The sequence below is a fragment of the Pyricularia oryzae genome, chromosome 1, assembly GCF_000002495.2.
Source record: "Pyricularia oryzae 70-15 chromosome 1, whole genome shotgun sequence".
Taxonomy (NCBI): domain Eukaryota; kingdom Fungi; phylum Ascomycota; class Sordariomycetes; order Magnaporthales; family Pyriculariaceae; genus Pyricularia; species Pyricularia oryzae.
This window is the reverse complement of record NC_017844.1, coordinates 5,198,902-5,217,899: the sequence shown is the minus strand read 5'-3', so window position 1 is coordinate 5,217,899 and position 18,998 is coordinate 5,198,902. Positions and strand designations below refer to the sequence as shown.

Genomic DNA, 18,998 nt, shown 5'->3' with positions numbered 1-18,998 from the left:
CCCACAAACGCCCATGATCCTTGTCACCAAGAGGGTCTGTTTACTCCCCCACTAATCCCCAGCACGTTTGTGCAGGGGTTCTAATCAGCGATTCTGGACCCCTCCATCGGCTTCTGTGGAGGGCAACTCAGCTTCCTCCTACGCGCCCCTCCGCGTCAGCTTATTTCCACCGCCTACACCTGTCCTGACCTGAGATAATTTTTACCCCAAAGCAAACTGGTACTCTTTTGACGGCGGAAAATTCAAACAATGGTATGTGTTGATCACTTTGTGAAACCAATCACACCCCACGATGCCGGTTCACCGCATTGATGCTAACATGTGGTCACCCATCTCCAGTCAACTACATCACAACAGCGCCTGGCGCTGGCCATCTGCGACTTCCTAAACACCTCGGCCAAGGATGGAACCCTTGCCGCGGACGATAGCGAGTCAATCGAGGTCGCTGTCAACTGCATCGCCGAATGCTTCAAGGTCGACCCCACAGACAAGGCGGCCGTGACGGCTGCCGTCGGCGACCAGAACCTGTTGAAGATCTATGGCGTCTACGAGAAGCTCAAGGGCACCGGTTCCAGCAGCAGCGCTGCCAACAGCAGCGCCCCCGCACCTGCCGCCTCGGCCGCACCCACGGATGAGCAGAAGAAGCAGGCCGACGCTCTCAAGTCCAAAGGCAACGCCGCCATGGCGCAAAAGGACTACCCCCAGGCCATCGACCTGTACACCCAGGCCCTGGCTCTGCACCCCGGCAATGCCATCTACCTGTCTAACCGTGCCGCCGCCCACTCGGCCGCCAAGGACCACGAGTCGGCCCGCGCCGACGCCGAAGCTGCCGTCGCCGTCGACCCCAACTACACCAAGGCGTGGAGCCGCCTCGGTCTGGCGCGGTTCGCGCTCGGCGACGCCAAGGGCTCCATGGAGGCCTACCAGAAGGGTATCGAATACGAGGGCAACGGTGGCAGCGATGCCATGAAGAAGGGCTTCGAGACCGCCAAGAGGCGCGTCGAGGAGATGGACCTGGACACCACCCGCGGTCCCGGAGGTCCGGGCGCTGGTGGCATGCCCGACCTGAGCAGCTTGGCCAGCATTTTGGGTGGTGGTGCTGGCCGCGGCGAGGGCGGTGGCATGCCCGACTTTGCCAGCATCATGCAGAACCCCATGTTTGCGTCCATGGCTCAGAACCTCATGAGTAACCCGGACCTGATGAACAACCTCATGAGCAACCCCAGGCTCAGGGAGATGGCCAACTCTTTCGGAGGAGGTGGTGGCGGTGGTATGCCGGATATGTCGCAGCTCATGTCTGACCCGTCGATTGCCGAGATGGCAAGGTCGATGATGGGAGGTGGCGGTCCTGGTGCTGGTCCCAATGCCGGTCCCGGTGCCGGTCGGGGTAGCCAGTAGAGAATATAGTGGGTCTAAGCGTTGAAATGGCAAATACAAGATATCATGAAGCTAGTAATGGAAGTTTTATTGCCATGGGGCCCGCCAAACCTATAATGCCCAGACTATTCCTTTAGAGAAACTTTGATTGTGCTTGTGGCTTTACCTGTCGTGGAACTCTGCGTACTCGTGATTATTATATACCTGTATTTACGTGGTACTCATCATCCAGTTTTAGCTCGGTTTTGCGATCAAGATTGATATTATGCGTGTCAAATTGGCTACCCCGGTAATGTGCACTGTACTCAAAGCAATTTCTTCTATTTTTCGATCCTGAAGGCCAGGCCTGGAAGCAAAGAGGCCTGTCCACTCAAATTGCCCGTACTTTGTCCAAAGTCCGGGGTTGCCTACCACCACGTGCCCACTGACGCGCGTGTCTTACAACACAGAGCACGACGTCATCATATTCAAGGCAGGCTTATAAAGTCTACGCATACCACACCACTCAGGACTATTTCCGATTACACCATAACACTCAATAACCAAAATTTGCATTGAACATAATTGAAATTGAAAGACCAAAAACAAATCCACCACAATGCCTCTCGTCGTACCAGGAGTTCAAACCGAGGCCTCGTCGGCTGACAAGACCGAGGAATTCACCATGAAGCTGGCGGGCAAGAAGATTGACGAGATTGACAAGGACAAGGTGCGTGCCTTCCTACTTCGCAATAAGATCATACCCGTGACCTCGGTTTAGGAACGGCGACGCTGACAGCATCCGCTTATTACAGGATCTCCCCAAGGAGCACCGCATCATTCACCCAGGCCAGATGGTCACCAAAGATTACAACCCTGATCGCCTCAACGTTCACGTTGACGACAACGGCATCGTCTCGCATGTCGCTCACGGTTGAACTTGGGTGTAGGAGGATTGACAAGAATTGGCGGAGGGGTAGGGGCGGGGTAGCTTAAATTAATGGAGGCGTTATTGCCGTCCTCAACCTATACTGATACCATGAGATTGTAGACTGGCAGCCTTTTTACAATTCCATGGAATCCTAATAAACCACTCATACTAATATTTACTGTGTCTGTATGCTCGTTGGAATGCAAAGATGGGAGAGCTTGAACTACTGCCATGCTGTGCATGCAATGTAATTCTTCACGCAGTTTTCCTTTCCCATTTCCATTTGCGCGATTATCACATCTAGAATCCGGTTCGAGAGCCCATTCGGGAAATGTCATTCACAAGTCCTTCTTATAAACAACCATAGCAATCATGTACCTAATTACAGCCTAGGTCTCCTCAGTCGAGGCGATTGATAGCCCCACCATGCAAACCAGTGACGACATGCAGACAGGGATGCGATAAGCCACGATAACAAACCGCCGCTCCAAAAAGTCATAACCCCGCGTCGCAGAGGGGCTTCCAATGCCCCGGCGCGTGTTGGATCGATCCATACCAATGTGAGCAAGATCTAAGCCTTCGACAATCTGTCGATCCACGCGCGACATCCAGCTCAAGTTTCCAAAGTCACTTTTGGCCACTTGGAGCAGTGCCCATTCCCAAATTGCCGTATTCATTGCACTATTCCTAAACACTAAAAGGCCTTTGGGGCCTATAATACCTTCAAGATGTTCAAAACCTCGTGAGTAATTCCCAGCTCCTCCTACATGGAACCACCAGCATAATCACCCATAACCAGACTATTATAGACACCACCAATTCATTCCCCCCAAACAGGCTAGTTAGCCACTAACACATCTCATCTCTAGCCTAACCGCTTCCCCGAAGCAAAAAGTAAAATCCTCGGCCCAGCGCGCCGTCCGCCAGCAGCTGCTGGAACGGTATCCGCTCCTGACGCCCTTTATCGACGAGATCCTGCCCAAGAAGTCGTCGCTCGAGCAGATGAAGCTTCCGCACCCGGACCGTGTGATGCTCTACGTCATCGACGGCCAGCCCGTCTGCTTCCAGTACGACCTCCCCTCGGGCGGTACCGCCATCCTTCCGCACCTCAGGCTCGTCCACCGCTTCCCCCAGGCCTTTCCGACCGTCCGCATCGATAGGGGAGCTATTCGGTTTGTTCTCAGTGGTGCCACCCTTATGGCGCCTGGTCTGACCAGCAAGGGAGGCCGGTTGCCGCTCGTCGAGGGCGAGCCGGGGGATAAGGTGGATGATGATGGCCACTGGGGTCGGGAGTTGGAGAAGGGTGAGGGTGTGGTGGTTACTGCCGAGGGGAAGGAGGAGGCTTGTGCGGTGGGATTGTTGGTTGCTGGGACCAAAGAGGTTAAGGAGAAGGGCAAGGGGCCTGTCGTCGAGGATGCGCATTACCTTGGTGACGGACTGTGGACGTTACAAGTCGATTAAAGGATGGGATCTGCCTTTTCGGTAGTGGGTGGGACATGTCAGTAATGAGCCAAGCGGACCACATGTTGAGGGAAGCTGAAGCTATATATATGAGCTCAGTCAGCATGCCCGGACATGATTCTGGGTATTTGTGGTGGTAGCATACTGGTTCACCTCAGTGTGCATGAATTAAGAACCTCATTCGCGCCAAGGCTTTGAGGGGCACAAGGTTAAGCCGTATTCTCATGGGTTTAGACAGCCCAGACATTAGCGTACCCAAACGACATCCGACGCCGGAAAAGGCGTTGAAAGAAAATGAGAAACTATCCAAAAGAATTTATAAAAATTATCCAGAAAACGCCTTGCTAAGTGAATATTTATATATGCAATATTTTTAACACATGTTAGCGCGACTGCAAGAACATACCCGGTCGCTATGAACCCGACCCGTCGTTCTTCTTTGGCCCACTGCTCGTCTCACTCTGCCCTCCAGCGCCGCAAGTCTGCAGCCTCGCCGCCTCGGCCTCCAGCTCCATCTTCTCGTCAAAGGTCAGGTCGCTCTTCATGCGCCCGATGCGGGTGAACAAGGTGGCAATGACCAAGGCGGTGGCCGAGCAGCCGACGCCAAGCCAGAACGCAACCTTGAAGCCCTCGGCCTTGTCCTTGTCCGCGTCGCCCACCTTGGTCGACTCGACGATGAGGTCGGCCAGGCCGAGGTAGAAGCCTATGCCGAGGAAGACGAGGGTATTGATGAGGGCGCCCGCCAGGCCCTGGCGGTGGCTGGGCAGGGCGGTCGTCATGAAGACACTCGAAATGTTGAACGATATGTCGATTCCCAGCGTGCCGCCGATCATGGCCGTGAAGACCCACGCCCAATAGTTGAGGGCAGCAGGGTCCGAGGGGATCAGGGCAAAGAGCAGTACTGATGCCAGGCTGCCGGCGGCGGAAATGACGAGCAGGAGGTGGGATGGGATGCGGTGCAGGACTATGCCGCCCATCACTGCGAGGATCGTACCGCCGACCGCCATGGGGGTGAACCATGCTGCTGTGAGGAGGGGTGGGTGGCCGATTACTTCTTGGATGCTGAGTTGGCGGTGATATTGGGTTAGTGGACGTGGTTGTGGTAAGCTGGTTGGGATTGTGACTTACTAGAAGCTGGCGTAGAATTGGAAGATTCCGAAAGAGCCGTAGATGTTGAACAGGCCGAGAACCATGGGAGTCATATATTTGGGTGCAAAGAGATCAAAGGGTCTGCCAAAGACAAGTTAGCATATTTCGGGCAGGCAGACGCTCCTGAAGCTGCAAATGGCCGAGCAGATGTCTGGTCTTTGTGGGGAATTTTCACGCCGGGTCATCCATCACTTACACGAGAGGCTGCTCTGCTACCCATCCCTCCACATACACCGCACAACCCAGGATCAAAACACCCAGGATGAGTGTTACATACACATAGGGTGTTGCAAACCCTTGAGGAGCATGAGCACCTTGCGTAATGGCAAAGACAAAAAGGAGCAGACCGGGCAGGATGGTAGCCACGCCCAACCAGTCCATCTTCATCTCCGCCTTGCCCTCCTTGGACACCGGCCGATCCTTGAATTCCTTCGGAATGGCAAAGAACGAGGCAACCGAGATGAGAAAGAGAATGATGGTGCCGATCCAGAAATACCACCGCCAGTCCAGAAACTCGGCCAGGGCGCCACCGGCCAGCGTGCCGACGAAGAAGCCGATAGGAGCAAAGGAGCCGTAGATGCTAAAGACCATGTTCTTGCGCGGACCCGGACGGTACATGGAGCCGAGCAGCATGACGCCCGAGGGGAGGAAGGCGGCGGGGCCGATCCCTTGCATGGCGCGGGCGACGATGAGCGCCACGTGGTTGGAACAGAAGCCGGCGATGAAGATCCAGAGGGTGTACCAGAGCATGCCGAACAGGAAGACGGTGCGGCCGCCGTACATGTCGGCGATGCGGCCAAAGGCGAAGAGCAGGGCGCCGGTGACGAGAGTGAAGACGCTGGCCGGCCAGGTCTGGGTCCCGGGCGGCATGTTTATGCTCTGGGAGACGTTGGGAAGCACGATGATGAAGCCGCTGATGAAGAACTCGGCCATCAGCATGGAGCCCAAGATGGAGCCGCAAAAACACCACTCGTGCCACCATGAGGAGAATGCGGCGGGACGTTGGCGGCCGAGACGCTCGAGCTCCTCCTCCGTGATGCCGGCCGGAGCCGGGGCGGGTACGCTGTCATCGGCAGTGATGGGGGCTGTGGGGACATCTGTGGGAGATGCTGCCCCGGGTTGGGGACTTGACCTTGACATGGTGGGAAAAAGTAGTAACAATGTTTGCGGCAGAGGATTAGTCTACATCTAGAGGATGCTTTTAGGACTGCGATATGTGGCAAATGATGAAAAAGACCTGCTTCTCGTGGAAGATGATATATATGTTATTAGATGGTGTGGACTTGCAAGAGTCATATTCTTCAGTTCATTAGTTTTAACAAGTACTTGACTTTGCTGCCTTGAATCTATTCAGAAGCGTATTTGTAAAACCTAACCGCAAGGATTGTCTTTTGCACAAACCCTTTCTCTCCACATGAGTCTTGGCAGCTATATGTAGTAAGTTAGGGCGTGGAGCGAAGACGCCGGATGCAACCCAGACCCAAATTCCCGGCTCGGCTCCATTGTATGATGAATTGCCGCTGGAGGCGTGGAAAACCCTGGAACATGCTTGCAATCCACGAGAGCCGGCATTCGGGAATGACAGTTCACAAGCATTAGTTTGACCGAGCAAAGTCAGTGAACTTAGTGTACGAAAAGCAATTGGTGAATTAAAATTGCGTGGCTGTATGGTCCGAAAGTTTCCAAACCCCCCCCCCCCCCCCCCCCCCCCCCCACCCCATCGGTTCGCGCAAAAACATGAAGAAAAAAAAAGCCAAAAAAGTCCATGACATATGACATGGATGATGAAAGGAAAATGTCGTTGTGCATTCGGATGTCATGAGAACCTGGAAGGAAAGAATGGACCCACCAAACATGAGTCTTGGCTGCCGTATTTGGACTAGCGGAGATCTGAGTAATGTGATCTCCTTTGCCCGCCCACCAACGAATACCTTACCTGACGTCGCCACGGGAAAAGCATGGATGCTCCGAACGAAGACTTTCAAACAAACAACGTTGGTTGGTAAGGTACCAACCTAATATGTTTTAGGTACTTAACAAGTTGACTTGCAGCGTTTCGACCTCGCGTCCGCCATCGTGCCCGACTGATTGGTTTGATTCGACCCATAGGTTTCTCGATTAAACCCGATGCGTTACCATACCGGTACTAAAATCGGCAGCCAAGATGCACCGGGAAGAATTGATGTCGTTCTAGTGTTTCCAATTTTTCCCTCACACAACCCCTCTCGCATCATCTTGTCACCGGGATCATTATTATCGCCGTAGCCGCCACCGTTCACCATAGACGAGCTTTGATAAACTTGATGAATCGTCAGCCTCAGCAAGCCCCGCAGAAATGCCATAACTGCCGCCGGCGACGCCTTCGGTGTGACAGAGCGATCCCGGCGTGCCAAAAATGTACAGAATTCGGCCAGGAATGTCTCGGCTACGGCAACCTATTCCGCTGGGTTGGAGCTGTGGCTTCGCACGGTAAGAGGGCCGGTCACAAAACTTGGGTAGACGATCCCGCTGTGGTTAACCATTCGTTGTCTCCTTCACCTATTGGCTTCTCGTCGACGGCCTGGTTGCCAGAGTACGGAGCGCCACAGCCACAGCCACAACCACAGCACGGAGCGCTACAACATGGAGAGCTACACTATGGGACCGATATCCCCGCCCTGCAGTTCGACTGTTGGCCAGCAAACTTGTGTGCTCGGCCTTCCCAACCGCATGGCACATACTCATCTCCGCTACCATGGGAACCACCAGCGATGACGCCGCCTATGGCCTCGACCAGCCCTGTTGCTCTTCGTAGTCTAGACGACTTTATGTCATCAGCCTCACCGACAGCTTCATCTGTAGCTCCTAGCAGCGATGGAAATGTGGATTTCGCATTCTCCAACAGCCTCACGTTGCATCGCCTCCTTGACCCAACTGTCCAGGACTATAATCCTTCGACAAGGTACTATCTAAACTACTGTGAGTGCAATCTTTCAGCACACCTCAGGTCACACTTGATCCAGACAGCAGACATGATACTGACCGAACAATCGTTGAAGTCTCTGAACGGGTCGCCAAAGACCTCGTAGTATATGATATCCCCAAGAACCCTTTCCGCAGTGCAGTGCAGATATGCCGCCCACATGGATCCCTCCTGTATGTCATTGTCGCCTTGGCTGCAGTTCACCGCGCTTCCTTCTTTCGCTCTCGTGGGCTTCCTACTCAGCGGTGTTTGTATGATGCGCTCTTGGCCAAACAGACGGCGCTTACACAGGTCAAGAGGGGCGTCGCCAACCTGGAAAATGACAAGGATTCGAGTGACGTTCTTACGGCCGTAGTCTTTTTTATAAATTTTGGCCTCATCGACTCTGGCCGCGATTCGTGGAAGGTGCACATTGTGGCCGCGGGCAGGCTTATGAAAATGCTGCAGCAAAGATCGACGGTAGATGCGGACTCGTCTATATTGGCGCTTAGAGACTATGTCATGGGAGACTGCTTGACATACTTCATACTCGGCTCGACGCTCAACTCGTGGGATGGGACAGGCGCTGAAGAGGTCTACGGTTCCCTCGACATCAACTCGATAATGGAGCGCGCAGAGACCAATGCTTACCACTCAATCCCTAGCAAGATCTTGGCCATTATCCTACGCTCGACGCAACTGGCTGCCCAAATACAACAGAACGGAGGAATAGTCTCACAGCAGCAACTCGAAGAAGCAAAAGGCCTGATGGGGCTTCTCCATACTTTTGATACTCGTGGCTGGGCTACCCATATATCCACAGCAAGTGGTGGCGCTCCCGATAACCCCGAATCCCGCGAGCACATGGCGTCGGCGCACCGAGCAGCTGCATGTGCCTACCTATCGATGGCAATCCCCGGCTCTTTTAGCGGGCATGGAAATTTTGCGGCCGACATATACTCGCATCTGCAGTTCGTGACTGAGGCCGACATGCTCTTCAAAGGTAGCGTATGGCCAACTTTCATATTGGGCGCGCAGACCGCGGACCAGGGGATCAGGACTTGGGTTGAACGCCGGCTACAGGCATGCTGGCAATCAACGTGCCCCTGGGGTTATGTGAAAACCGCACTCGAGATACTCCAGGCGCTGTGGCTATTCCAAGAAGGACTAGATTCCACAACCTCAACGGACTGGCCCTCGCCACGTGAAGATGGCGGAATCAAAAGGTGGAATTGGCTTTCTCAGCTGAAGATGCTGGACGTGGAATATCTGGTCGTCTAAGCACCAGAAGGGACCTGAGAGGAGCATACCAGGCTTGGTCTTTTACGTAAATCGCGGGGTAACTTTCTCCTTTACAGGGAAGATCTTCTCCAAAAGCCAAGACTCTTTGTGCGACCCCATGGGGGAGACAAAACGAGGCGCCTATATGGGTGGGTGGGTGCGTGGGCAGTCAGTCCCGTAAGAGCATGCGAGCAAACAAACCACCAAGTCAGCTCGGCCTATACTCGATCGGATTTCTGGGCAGCACTGCGACGCGTTGGCACCTTGTAAGCGAAAAACCAACAAAAGATTTTGGCCTTGGCCTTGGCGGAGGCTACCGTCGGCCCAATGGTGGCGTTGGGAAATATCTCCCTCCCCGGTCAAGCGAGTCAGCAAATAATGTTATCCTAATCGCAAAGGTGGAAATATTATTATCAGTTTCCCAAGCCCTTACTTTGCATGACTATTTGAGGATGGTTCTGAGCAGCTTTGCTCAATACAAGACCGGCCAGCCCACGCCATGGCTTTGCCAAGGATCCCTACTGAGTTTGACTGGTCCACTACGGAAAAACGGCTCCTCCAGAATCCCTATTAAATTTCGTGCCCCCCTTGGCATGGTCTTGGACTGCATACAGCCCCATGCGGTTGGGATTCTGGGGAATGAGCCCAGCTTTCGCCTCTATCTCTTTGCACGCTCAATTCGGCAGGTGGGTAAGATAATTCTCTTAGGGGCTCGGGTGGGCATGAGGTTGTTGGTCGAATGCGGGTCGCGAAGTATAATGGGCAGAAAAACTTAATAAGTGTAATCCCTTTTCCTCGTTTGTCTCGTGCTTCTGGTCACCATTTCCGTCATCCCAACCTTAGCCCTCGTGACCGTCTTTCCTCAGATTCAAGATGGCGACGCACGTGCAGGCAGACAACACGACCCAGACGAGCTTCGGCCGCAAGCTCTGGCTGTTGGTGGCACCGGATGCCAAGAAGGACGAGGATGGTCGCGATAACTTCAACTCGCGCTCCCAGTTTGTGCTTTGCGCCATGGGCGGTGCGGTCGGTCTCGGAAACCTTCTTCGTTTCCCGTCAGTCGTGTACAACAACTACGGTCTTCAGTTCTTCATCCCTTACCTCTTTGCCCTTTTCTGTATCGGTATCCCCATCCTCTGCCTCGAGATTTGCCTGGGCCAGGCGTACCGTGGAGGATGCGTGACGGCATGGAACAACAACAACCACCGTGCCAAGGGTGTCGGCTTTTCCATGGTCTTTAACGGATATTCCGTCAGCGGTTACTACGTTGCCATTCTCGCCTACGCAATGAGCTACTTTCGTCGCTCGTTCGAGAACCCTCTCCCCTGGCAGGGCAAGGATACGGTAGAGTACTTTTTTGAGGAAATCACCCATCGCGTCACGCCCGTTGGAGAGTATGGAACCATGATGTACTATCCCAGCATGCGTGTCGTTGGCGAGCTTGCTGGATGGGTAAGTTTGATCCATTTGTTGGCATTGCAAACAAATCCTCCACACAAAAATAAAATAAAAAAGCGAGCAACTATTGACTTTATTTTGTAGAGTTTCCTCATCTGGTTCGCTTCGTGGATTTGCACCTTCAAGGGTGTCGGTATGACCGGCCGCGTTATTTACGTCACCATGGCCCTTCCGTTGATCATGATTGTCATCCTGGCTGTCCGCTCATTGTCTCTCCCCAACGCCTCGGATGGCTTCCGCCTGTACCTCGGAGTCTGGCGCAGCGAGTCCCTCGCCGGTCCCACCGTTTGGCAGGATGCCTTCGGTCAAATGTTCTTCTCTATCGGCGTCGGCTTTGGCTACTTTACATCTTACGCATCATACAATTCCAAGTTTGCCAACGCTGTCCAGGATTCCTTCATCATTGCGCTCAGTAACTCGGCCATTGAGATCGTCTCTGCGCTGGCAGTCATGGGCATTGTCGGTTTCCTTGGACTGGACTTTGAGACTACTGGACGACTCGGAACCTTCAGTTCGGGCTTTTTCTACTACCCGCGTGCTCTTGTTGAGATGCCGGGCGCCAACTTTTTCTCGGCCCTCTTCTTCCTCACCCTCGTCTGCCTCGGCTTGACTTGCGTCTTTGCCCTTTACGAGGTCCTGGTCACCATGATCTGCGATTCTGATTGGGGCAAGCGCGTGCCGCGCTGGGCCGTCTCGACCACGGTCATCATTGCCTCGTACCTCATCACGCTCCTCTACTGCACCGAGGTTGGTTTCGCCTTGCTCGACGCCGTGGACGGCTTCGTCAATGACTTGGCCCTGTTCTTCACCGTCTGGTGTGAATGCATGTTCGCCACCACCCTTTACCGCTGGCGCGATGCCGTCGACCAGGTTGGCGTCGTCAGCTACTCGCTCTACAACGGCGGCTTCGTCCTTGCACACTTTGTAGGCTTGCTGATCGCCCACTTGGTGAGTGCTGAGGCTGGAGCGGGTGCCGGCTTTGGAATCTTTATCGCCGGCGCTCTGGCGTCTGCCGTTATTGGCAAGACACCCACCGTCGCCGCACCGCGCTTCTGGGGTAGCAACACGATGCTGTGCCGCTTTTGGTACAACGCATTCTACTCGGTGAGTTGCCTTTCCGCCTTCGTGTTGCATATCAAGGTAATGGGATAGTTCGCTAATGTGCCTTTTTCCCCCCAAAATTAGGGCAATCAGCTCAAGCGTGACCTTAACCGTGTCATCGCCAACGGCAACAACTGGAAACTTCACTGGGTCTGGCCCATCTGCCTCAAGTACGTCACGGCTCCAGCCGTCGGCATGGTATTCACGTTTGCGTACCCCAAGTTCCTCAACATGGACCCCTCGGGCGACATGATGCGCAACAACCCTCCGTACCTCTACTCGTTCATCCTGATGCACATCGTCGTCCTCTTCATCGTCGGCCTGTTCATCTTCCCTCGCTTCTTCAACTTCCTCATCCCCGAGACGCGCAGGGAGGACGGCAAGTGGCGCGAGGTCATGCCGCAGGTCACCGTCGGCGGCGGGCCCGAGCTGGTGGAAGAGGGCATCGAGAACGCCGCGGGAGGACTTGGAGGAGCAGGACAGGGCGTCAGGGGCGGTGGCGTCGTCGGCAGCGGCAGCAGCAGGGACGGCGAGATTCAGGAGTCCAAGGGCCTGAACAGCCAGAGGGTCCAGGAGCCGAGCGACGAGTACGTCTCGGAGCCCAAGGGTGCCTACGTCGACAGGTCCTGAAAGAGGGAGGGCGATAATGTGATACCCAACTCCTCGTCAATCGGGTTTGCGTTTCTCTTTCCTGAGGGAGGCGCACCGATTGATAGGGAGTACATTGCTTGTTTCGAGTGGGGATTTCGTTCGCGTTGTAGTATTCATCTTGAAGACTGTTGACTGCAAGGCTTTACTTTTACATTCGTTTAATATATACACCTATACTGGATACCCAGTCCGCAATATTATATAATTGCTGCTTAAAAAAACCCATGTACCCCGGCCAAGTACCCATGGCTCTAATCACGCATGCAGTTCCTGAAGGGCCTCTAACACGATTTCATATATCTGCTTTAGGGACATGAAGGATGCACGAATGGCCCCTTACTGTGCTGATCCTCACTGCATTGAGCGGGAACAACCAAGGAGCAAGGTCAACGGCTGGGCATGGAGTATCCAGTATGGATATTATGCCTATGAAGGGACCAAGTCCACCTAGATCACGAGGCCACTCAAGCACGGTGCGTTGGAGCGGTTGAACCCCCAAGGGGTGGGATGTTAATTCTGTATCACGATTCGATCGTATCTAGGTCTGTCGCCTCTGGTCAGGTGTATTTGTTGTTATTGTTGCTTTGTTGGAGGGGTATGGGGAGGTACTCGGATTTACCCTGCACCTATTTGTTTAAAAAGTGTTAAGTACCCCCATAGTTGCTTGCTCCATTCATCGCTCGAGTACCAATTTCCAATCGGTATAAACCATTAGGGTGTACTCAGAAAGCTGTAAAAAAGGTAAAGGATTGATCAAAGTTCCTTCGTCCCTAACCACACAAAGAAATTGCGAGGAAGCGACCGAGAAGGACCTGGCTTGAAGTTGACTTACATGACGACGTGTCAGCAACTTTTCTGCGCGGAATGATTTTTCTACGCAACAAACATCGCCGAGAGACACAAGAACCGTCTCGAGGTACAGTTGGCTAGATTGCGTCAAGAAGGAAGTTTCCCCATAGTAGCCAAGGGAGAAAAGGGTGGCACCACCCTCGACATGCGTCTGCACCAGAGCCGGAGGGCTGACTTTTCTGATACTTAGCTCCTTTTAAACCGTATTGGAGGCGGACTCGAGTACATCTCGGATAAACATGACGGCACTGGGTTTGTCTTGCCTGAGCGCAAGATGGCGCACGTTGAGCAGTGTGGGAAAGTCGCCGTCATCAGGGACTCGGGTGGCAAAAGTTTCATCACCTCCGGGCGCCTTTGCAATGGTACGAAAGTAATTGCCGTGCAATTCGCGATCCAATGGCGCACGAAGCCCAGCTGGAACCTCGCGGAGCTCCCCAAAGACTTCCATAGAAGTCTCTCGTGCGAGGGTCAAGGCATCATACGTCTTGGCGAGATTGCCCGCGTAGAGACGCTGAATTAGATCCAATCCGCGGCGCAATCTGGCGAACATCAGGCCGCTCTGCTTAGCGACACGGTAAACACGTCCCTGAACATGCACGCGTTGGACTCCATCCTGGGATTGTCCGTCAGTCTTGCGTAGCTGCCCAATGATTGCTGGGTCGGTATCTCCAATACTGATAAGTTTGGCTTGGGGCAGCTCGGGGTCCTCCTCGATCTTGATGTTTTGTCTCCAATAGGACTGCTTCGAGGGCCGCGGCGTTCTGAGCTTCCTTGTCGGCGCGCTTTGCAGCAGCCTTTTGTTTCTTGCGCTGCGAGTCGGCAAAGTTCACGGCCTTTTCCATAGCCGCTTTTGCGGCAGGCTTGAACTCTTCATCGCCCTTCTTCTTGACTTTTTATCCAGCGTCTGCACCGTGCCGAGCGTAGGCTTCAAAAAGGGATTGGAAGGGGGATGCCTCGGATCCCAGATCCTCAGCAGGTGCATCGGTGCCCTTCTCCTCGTCCACAGATACAACATTCTTTCGAAGTCTGGAGCGGATCGAAACTAGTTGAGAGAAAATCGTTAACTTGGCAGGGAAGTATCGCCTGTTGAGCTCCGTGTGAAATCGTGGCTCGCCAAATTCAAGTCGTTTGCTGCTGTTAGGCGGGGCTTTATGGAAACAAGGTGAGTCAAATGCCACAATCTCGGGGGGGATATCCTCACCATGCATACCCACTTTCGAAATGACCACAGTCTATTACACGGTGAGACAACGTACGATAATAATACTACTATCTAGAACTAGAAACCAATGAATGCATTGGCTCATCACCCCAAAAAATCATACAGCCCTGTTTGCCGTAAATATTTGCTGAAACGCTAATTTGTGTAGTCCCTTATGTCGTATTATATTGATTTAGCCAGGTGAAATTGCATACGACACCCACGTATGTACTTGGGGGCTGTTCGTTGTGGGCCCCCTCAAAAAGGGGGTTACAAAACCTTAATTTTCGAAAAAACCGTGGACCAGCAAATTTATTAGCAAATCGCTAATAAAATAATTTATAAAAATTCGATTTACGTTTGTAAATATTATACCCACGAAAAAGGTTAAAATTTGCAAATAAATTAAAACCGTAAATTGCGTTATAAATATTTATTTTTGGAATTTTGGTTTAATCGTCCTTTTCCAATCGTTTAAACGGTTATAAAATAACCCGGATATTTCCAATTTATTTTTTTTATTACCCAATATTGGCGGCGAAAAACGGTTTTTAAACGGTTTCGTATTTTAAAAGTAACGAAAAAAAATATAATTAATAATATATATTGTAAAAACGGTTTGGAAAATTTATTTGGGGCGGGAAATAAAATTAATTGCGAAAATTATAATATATATATATTAATAAAACAAACAAAATTGGTATTTATAATAATATTGATTTGGGTATTTATATTTCTAATTAAAATTGGTTTTTTATCGATAAATTATAATTATAAAAATTATAAATTGGTTTTTTGTTCCAAAACGTTTTTTAACCGCCGAAACGTTTTCCGGCGTAAAACCGAAATTTTTTAAATATTTTTTTTATTATATTTTAATTTCGTTGGGTATATTTTTTATTTTTCGCCAATGTTAAATAACCTAATTTTTATCCCTATATTATATATTTTTAACGAATTTTTTTTATTAATATAAAATTATTTTTTCGATTAACGCCTGTTTAATGTTACGACCAGACAGTTGGGCCGGTACCAGAAAGGCCAGGTGGGGTCACACCCCTCCTGACGACAATCAACGAAGGATGGTACCGACCGACAGAAAGAGGATTACATATGGAAAGGGTCACGTGACCGCACGTGACCAGAGGAGGGTGCTATGACTGATAGGTGCCAAGAATCACATAGCACCCATAGCAAGTGATAGGAGTGATATGACCGCTCACCAACATATCCGACATAGCAAACATATCACTACCAGGGACAACGGACTATATAAAGCACGCTCATTACCGTGTAGATAGATTCGATTCTAGGATTGCTTAGCAGCAATCAAACTCTAGTTAACCTCAATACTTACTTGAGAACGATCATAATTTCACCCCCAGTTTGTCACGGGCAGGCAGGGCGGACAGGTAGGTGCGGGCGATCAGGTAACAGGACAGAGTATATTGGCTATCTAGTCTTCCAGGTACAGGGTAGCAGGTGGTTGTTGACGAAGACGTAGCTCGAGGAGCTACATATCGGAGACTGCAGAGATTTCGCGTAGATATACGCGCGCGAGGCGCTCGGCCCTCGCGCCTTCACGTGACAGGGGTCATGACTAAGCGACAGCCCAGTGGCTGTCCTTCAGGTCTGTGACAGTATTCCCCCCTTCCAGGCCGAGCTCCGTCACGGCCGGGGCCCGGGCTTATGGGGGTATCGACGGTGGAAATTCTTTACCAATTGAGCAGCGTTTTCCAGGTAATCGGCAGGTTCAGTCGTGGGTTCGCTATATCCAGCCCAACGGACGATATATTTCAGCCGGCGGCCTCCTCGGCCGCGGGTTTCCCAAAAGGAGTCGAGGATCTCTTCGACTTCGTATTCTCTCTCACCTTCCACTTCCAAATGGGGTGGCGGTGCAGGTTGTTGGCCCGGCAGGGGCTCAACGTCAGCAGGTTTTAGTCGGTTTATATTGAAAACAGGGTGTACTCTCATAGACGACGGCAGGTCCAAACGGTAGGCGTACGGGCTAATCACTTCAGAAATTCGGAAGGGTCCCAAGTTCTTCCAATCCAGTTTCTTCTGCGGGCGGGCGGTCTGGATGTTCCGTGCGTCTAACCATACATATTGGCCGACGGTAAGCCGGCGGGCCGGGGTACGGTGTCGGTTCGCCTGTTCTTCGTAACGGGCTTGGGCGGCGGTCATTTCGGCGCGGGCTTGTTCCAGAATGGCTTCCATTCGGGCGGCTAGCTTTTCGGCATCCCGCTGGGCGGGCAAAGGCTGGTTCAGGGGTACCGGCTCGAATCCCATGCGGGGATGGAATCCGTAAGTCGCGTAAAACGGGGAGGTTCCGGTGGTCTCGGACTTGTGGGAGTTGGCTGTGAATTCGGCGAGGGGAAGCCAACTTTCCCAATCATCTTGCAGGTAGGCCACATAAGCTCTCAAATATTGTTCCAGGGACGCGTTAAAACGCTCGGTCTGTCCGTCAGTCTCGGGGTGGTGAGCAGTGGATAGCAGGCTGTCGATTTTCAAACGGGTTGTCAGGTGTTTCCAAAACTTCGACACGAACTGGGTGCCTCTATCCGAAACTATCGTCAGGGGCAACCCGTGTAGTTTCCATACGTGGTGTAGGTACAGGTTGGCGGTGTCCTCGGCATTGCAGGTCCCTTTACAAGGGACGAAGTGTCTCATCTTAGTCAGGCGGTCTACGACCACTAGGATGGCGTCGTGGCCGTTGCTTTGCGGCAAATGTGTGATAAAATCCATCGACAGGTGTTGCCACGAGCGTTCAGGAGTGGGCAGGGGTCGCAGGAGGCCCTGGTGGCCTTCGCGGGACGGGTTAATTCGGCGGCAGGTCTGGCATTTCTTTACCCATAATGATACGTAATGTAGCATTCCGGGCCAGTAATATTCTCGGGACAGCAGGTCGTAGGTTTTTGCTTTGCCGGGGTGACCGGCGACGGGGGAGTCGTGGCAGCGGCGCAGGATCTCGGCTTTCAAATTATTCGAATCGGGTACGTACAGTCTATTGCGGTAATACAAATAGCCGGATCGTTCTTCGCATTCGGCCAATTGCAGCTTGGGGTGGCGGTCGGCGCCTGTCCTCAACGCTTCTAGGGCAGATTGCGTTATCGGGTCGGATTCGTATCCGGCGTCTAGTAGCTCTATCAGGTGTCTTGGCAATAGGGGTTTGTTTTGGCGGATTATGGGTTGTAACCGGGTGGGGCGGGCAGGTAAATTGTGCTCTTTCAGTACGACTTGTGTTTGGTGCTTAAGTCGTTCATCCCCCTCCTCAGGCATATCCTCTGACCTCCTGGTTAGTGCGTCGGGTTTCGCTCCTTGTTTCCCGGGTCGGTAGGTGATACGGAAATTAAATCTTGACAGGAATTCGGCCCATCGGGCTTGTCGGCGGTTGAGCATTTTCGTCGTCGTGAAATATTCCAGGTTGCGGTGGTCCGTAATTACTTGGACCGGGGACGACGTCCCTTCGAGTTCCGGGCGCCATTCTTCAAAACAGCGGATAATGGCTAGCAATTCTTTGTCGTAAATCTCGTAATTGCATTCGGTAGCTGTGTGTTTTTTCGAAAAGAACGCGACGGGGCGGAGTATTCCGTCGTCGCCGTATTGTGACAATATTCCCGCAGAAATATAATCGGAAGCGTGTCACGGGCAGGCAGGGCGGACAGGTAGGTGCGGGCGATCAGGTAACAGGACAGAGTATATTGGCTATCTAGTCTTCCAGGCACAGGGTAGCAGGTGGTTGTTGACGAAGACGTAGCTCGAGGAGCTACATATCGGAGACTGCAGAGATTTCGCGTAGATATACGCGCGCGAGGCGCTCGGCCCTCGCGCCTTCACGTGACAGGGGTCATGACTAAGCGACAGCCCAGTGGCTGTCCTTCAGGTCTGTGACAATATTCCCCCCTTCCAGGCCGAGCTCCGTCACGGCCGGGGCCCGGGCTTATGGGGGTATCGACGGTGGAAATTCTTTACCAATTGAGCAGCGTTTTCCAGGTAATCGGCAGGTTCAGTCGTGGGTTCGCTATATCCAGCCCAACGGACGATATATTTCAGCCGGCGGCCTCCTCGGCCGCGGGTTTCCCAAAAGGAGTCGAGGATCTCTTCGACTTCGTATTCTCTCTCACCTTCCACTTCCAAATGGGGTGGCGGTGCAGGTTGTTGGCCCGGCAGGGGCTCAACGTCAGCAGGTTTTAGTCGGTTTATATTGAAAACAGGGTGTACTCTCATAGACGACGGCAGGTCCAAACGGTAGGCGTACGGGCTAATCACTTCAGAAATTCGGAAGGGTCCCAAGTTCTTCCAATCCAGTTTCTTCTGCGGGCGGGCGGTCTGGATGTTCCGTGCGTCTAACCATACATATTGGCCGACGGTAAGCCGGCGGGCCGGGGTACGGTGTCGGTTCGCCTGTTCTTCGTAACGGGCTTGGGCGGCGGTCATTTCGGCGCGGGCTTGTTCCAGAATGGCTTCCATTCGGGCGGCTAGCTTTTCGGCATCCCGCTGGGCGGGCAAAGGCTGGTTCAGGGGTACCGGCTCGAATCCCATGCGGGGATGGAATCCGTAAGTCGCGTAAAACGGGGAGGTTCCGGTGGTCTCGGACTTGTGGGAGTTGGCTGTGAATT

At 52.7% G+C, this 18,998-nt stretch overlaps 7 protein-coding genes across 7 annotated transcripts; 5 read left to right on the top strand and 2 right to left on the bottom strand.

Annotated features, from left to right (window-relative positions):
• Positions 1 to 126: 126 nt before the first annotated feature.
• Positions 127 to 1,683, top strand: MGG_05438 (Hsc70 cochaperone). The gene is made up of 2 exons (XM_003710250.1): positions 127 to 252; positions 340 to 1,683. Exons 1-2 carry the CDS (start codon positions 250 to 252, stop codon positions 1,396 to 1,398), a joined length of 1,062 nt encoding a protein of 353 aa, XP_003710298.1. The 5' UTR covers positions 127 to 249; the 3' UTR covers positions 1,399 to 1,683.
• A 17-nt stretch (positions 1,684 to 1,700) lies between these two features.
• MGG_05437 (uncharacterized protein) lies at positions 1,701 to 2,518 on the top strand. Its single transcript, XM_003710249.1, has 2 exons — positions 1,701 to 2,086; positions 2,172 to 2,518. The coding sequence occupies exons 1-2, from the start codon at positions 1,976 to 1,978 to the stop codon at positions 2,292 to 2,294; spliced, it is 234 nt and encodes a 77-aa protein (XP_003710297.1). The 5' UTR covers positions 1,701 to 1,975; the 3' UTR covers positions 2,295 to 2,518.
• Positions 2,519 to 2,830: 312 nt separating this feature from the next.
• MGG_05436 (translation machinery-associated protein 20) lies at positions 2,831 to 4,124 on the top strand. Its single transcript, XM_003710248.1, has 2 exons — positions 2,831 to 3,029; positions 3,157 to 4,124. The coding sequence occupies exons 1-2, from the start codon at positions 3,016 to 3,018 to the stop codon at positions 3,746 to 3,748; spliced, it is 606 nt and encodes a 201-aa protein (XP_003710296.1). The 5' UTR covers positions 2,831 to 3,015; the 3' UTR covers positions 3,749 to 4,124.
• Positions 4,053 to 6,302, bottom strand: MGG_05435 (membrane transporter). Its single transcript, XM_003710247.1, has 3 exons — positions 5,094 to 6,302; positions 4,877 to 4,978; positions 4,053 to 4,810 (listed from the first exon to the last, which is right to left on the bottom strand). The coding sequence occupies exons 1-3, from the start codon at positions 6,035 to 6,037 to the stop codon at positions 4,162 to 4,164; spliced, it is 1,695 nt and encodes a 564-aa protein (XP_003710295.1). The 5' UTR covers positions 6,038 to 6,302; the 3' UTR covers positions 4,053 to 4,161.
• Positions 6,303 to 6,855: 553 nt separating this feature from the next.
• On the top strand, positions 6,856 to 9,119 carry MGG_05434 (acriflavine sensitivity control protein acr-2; the record flags this gene model as incomplete). The annotated part of the gene is made up of 3 exons (XM_003710246.1): positions 6,856 to 6,895; positions 7,301 to 7,855; positions 7,936 to 9,119. 3 exons carry the CDS (start codon positions 6,856 to 6,858, stop codon positions 9,117 to 9,119), a joined length of 1,779 nt encoding a protein of 592 aa, XP_003710294.1.
• An 873-nt stretch (positions 9,120 to 9,992) lies between these two features.
• On the top strand, positions 9,993 to 12,308 carry MGG_05433 (solute carrier family 6 protein; the record flags this gene model as incomplete). Its single annotated transcript, XM_003710245.1, has 3 exons — positions 9,993 to 10,571; positions 10,662 to 11,681; positions 11,763 to 12,308. 3 exons carry the CDS (start codon positions 9,993 to 9,995, stop codon positions 12,306 to 12,308), a joined length of 2,145 nt encoding a protein of 714 aa, XP_003710293.1.
• A 1,066-nt stretch (positions 12,309 to 13,374) lies between these two features.
• Positions 13,375 to 14,193, bottom strand: MGG_05432 (asparaginyl-tRNA synthetase; the record flags this gene model as incomplete). The annotated part of the gene is made up of 2 exons (XM_003710244.1): positions 13,375 to 13,987; positions 14,069 to 14,193. 2 exons carry the CDS (start codon positions 14,191 to 14,193, stop codon positions 13,375 to 13,377), a joined length of 738 nt encoding a protein of 245 aa, XP_003710292.1.
• Positions 14,194 to 18,998: the final 4,805 nt, after the last annotated feature.

Bases quoted from the DNA above. Each gene is read 5' to 3' on its own strand.
- MGG_05437 (XM_003710249.1), top strand. From the start codon at position 1,976: ATGCCTCTCGTCGTACCAGGAGTTCAAACCGAGGCCTCGTCGGCTGAC. The intron at 2,087-2,171 runs GTGCGTGCCTTC...CGCTTATTACAG, and splicing joins ACGAGATTGACAAGGACAAG to GATCTCCCCAAGGAGCACCG.
- MGG_05435 (XM_003710247.1), bottom strand. From the start codon at position 6,037: ATGTCAAGGTCAAGTCCCCAACCCGGGGCAGCATCTCCCACAGATGTC. The intron at 4,979-5,093 runs GTAAGTGATGGA...TGTCTTTGGCAG, and splicing joins GTAGCAGAGCAGCCTCTCGT to ACCCTTTGATCTCTTTGCAC. The intron at 4,811-4,876 runs GTAAGTCACAAT...CCGCCAACTCAG, and splicing joins CAATTCTACGCCAGCTTCTA to CATCCAAGAAGTAATCGGCC.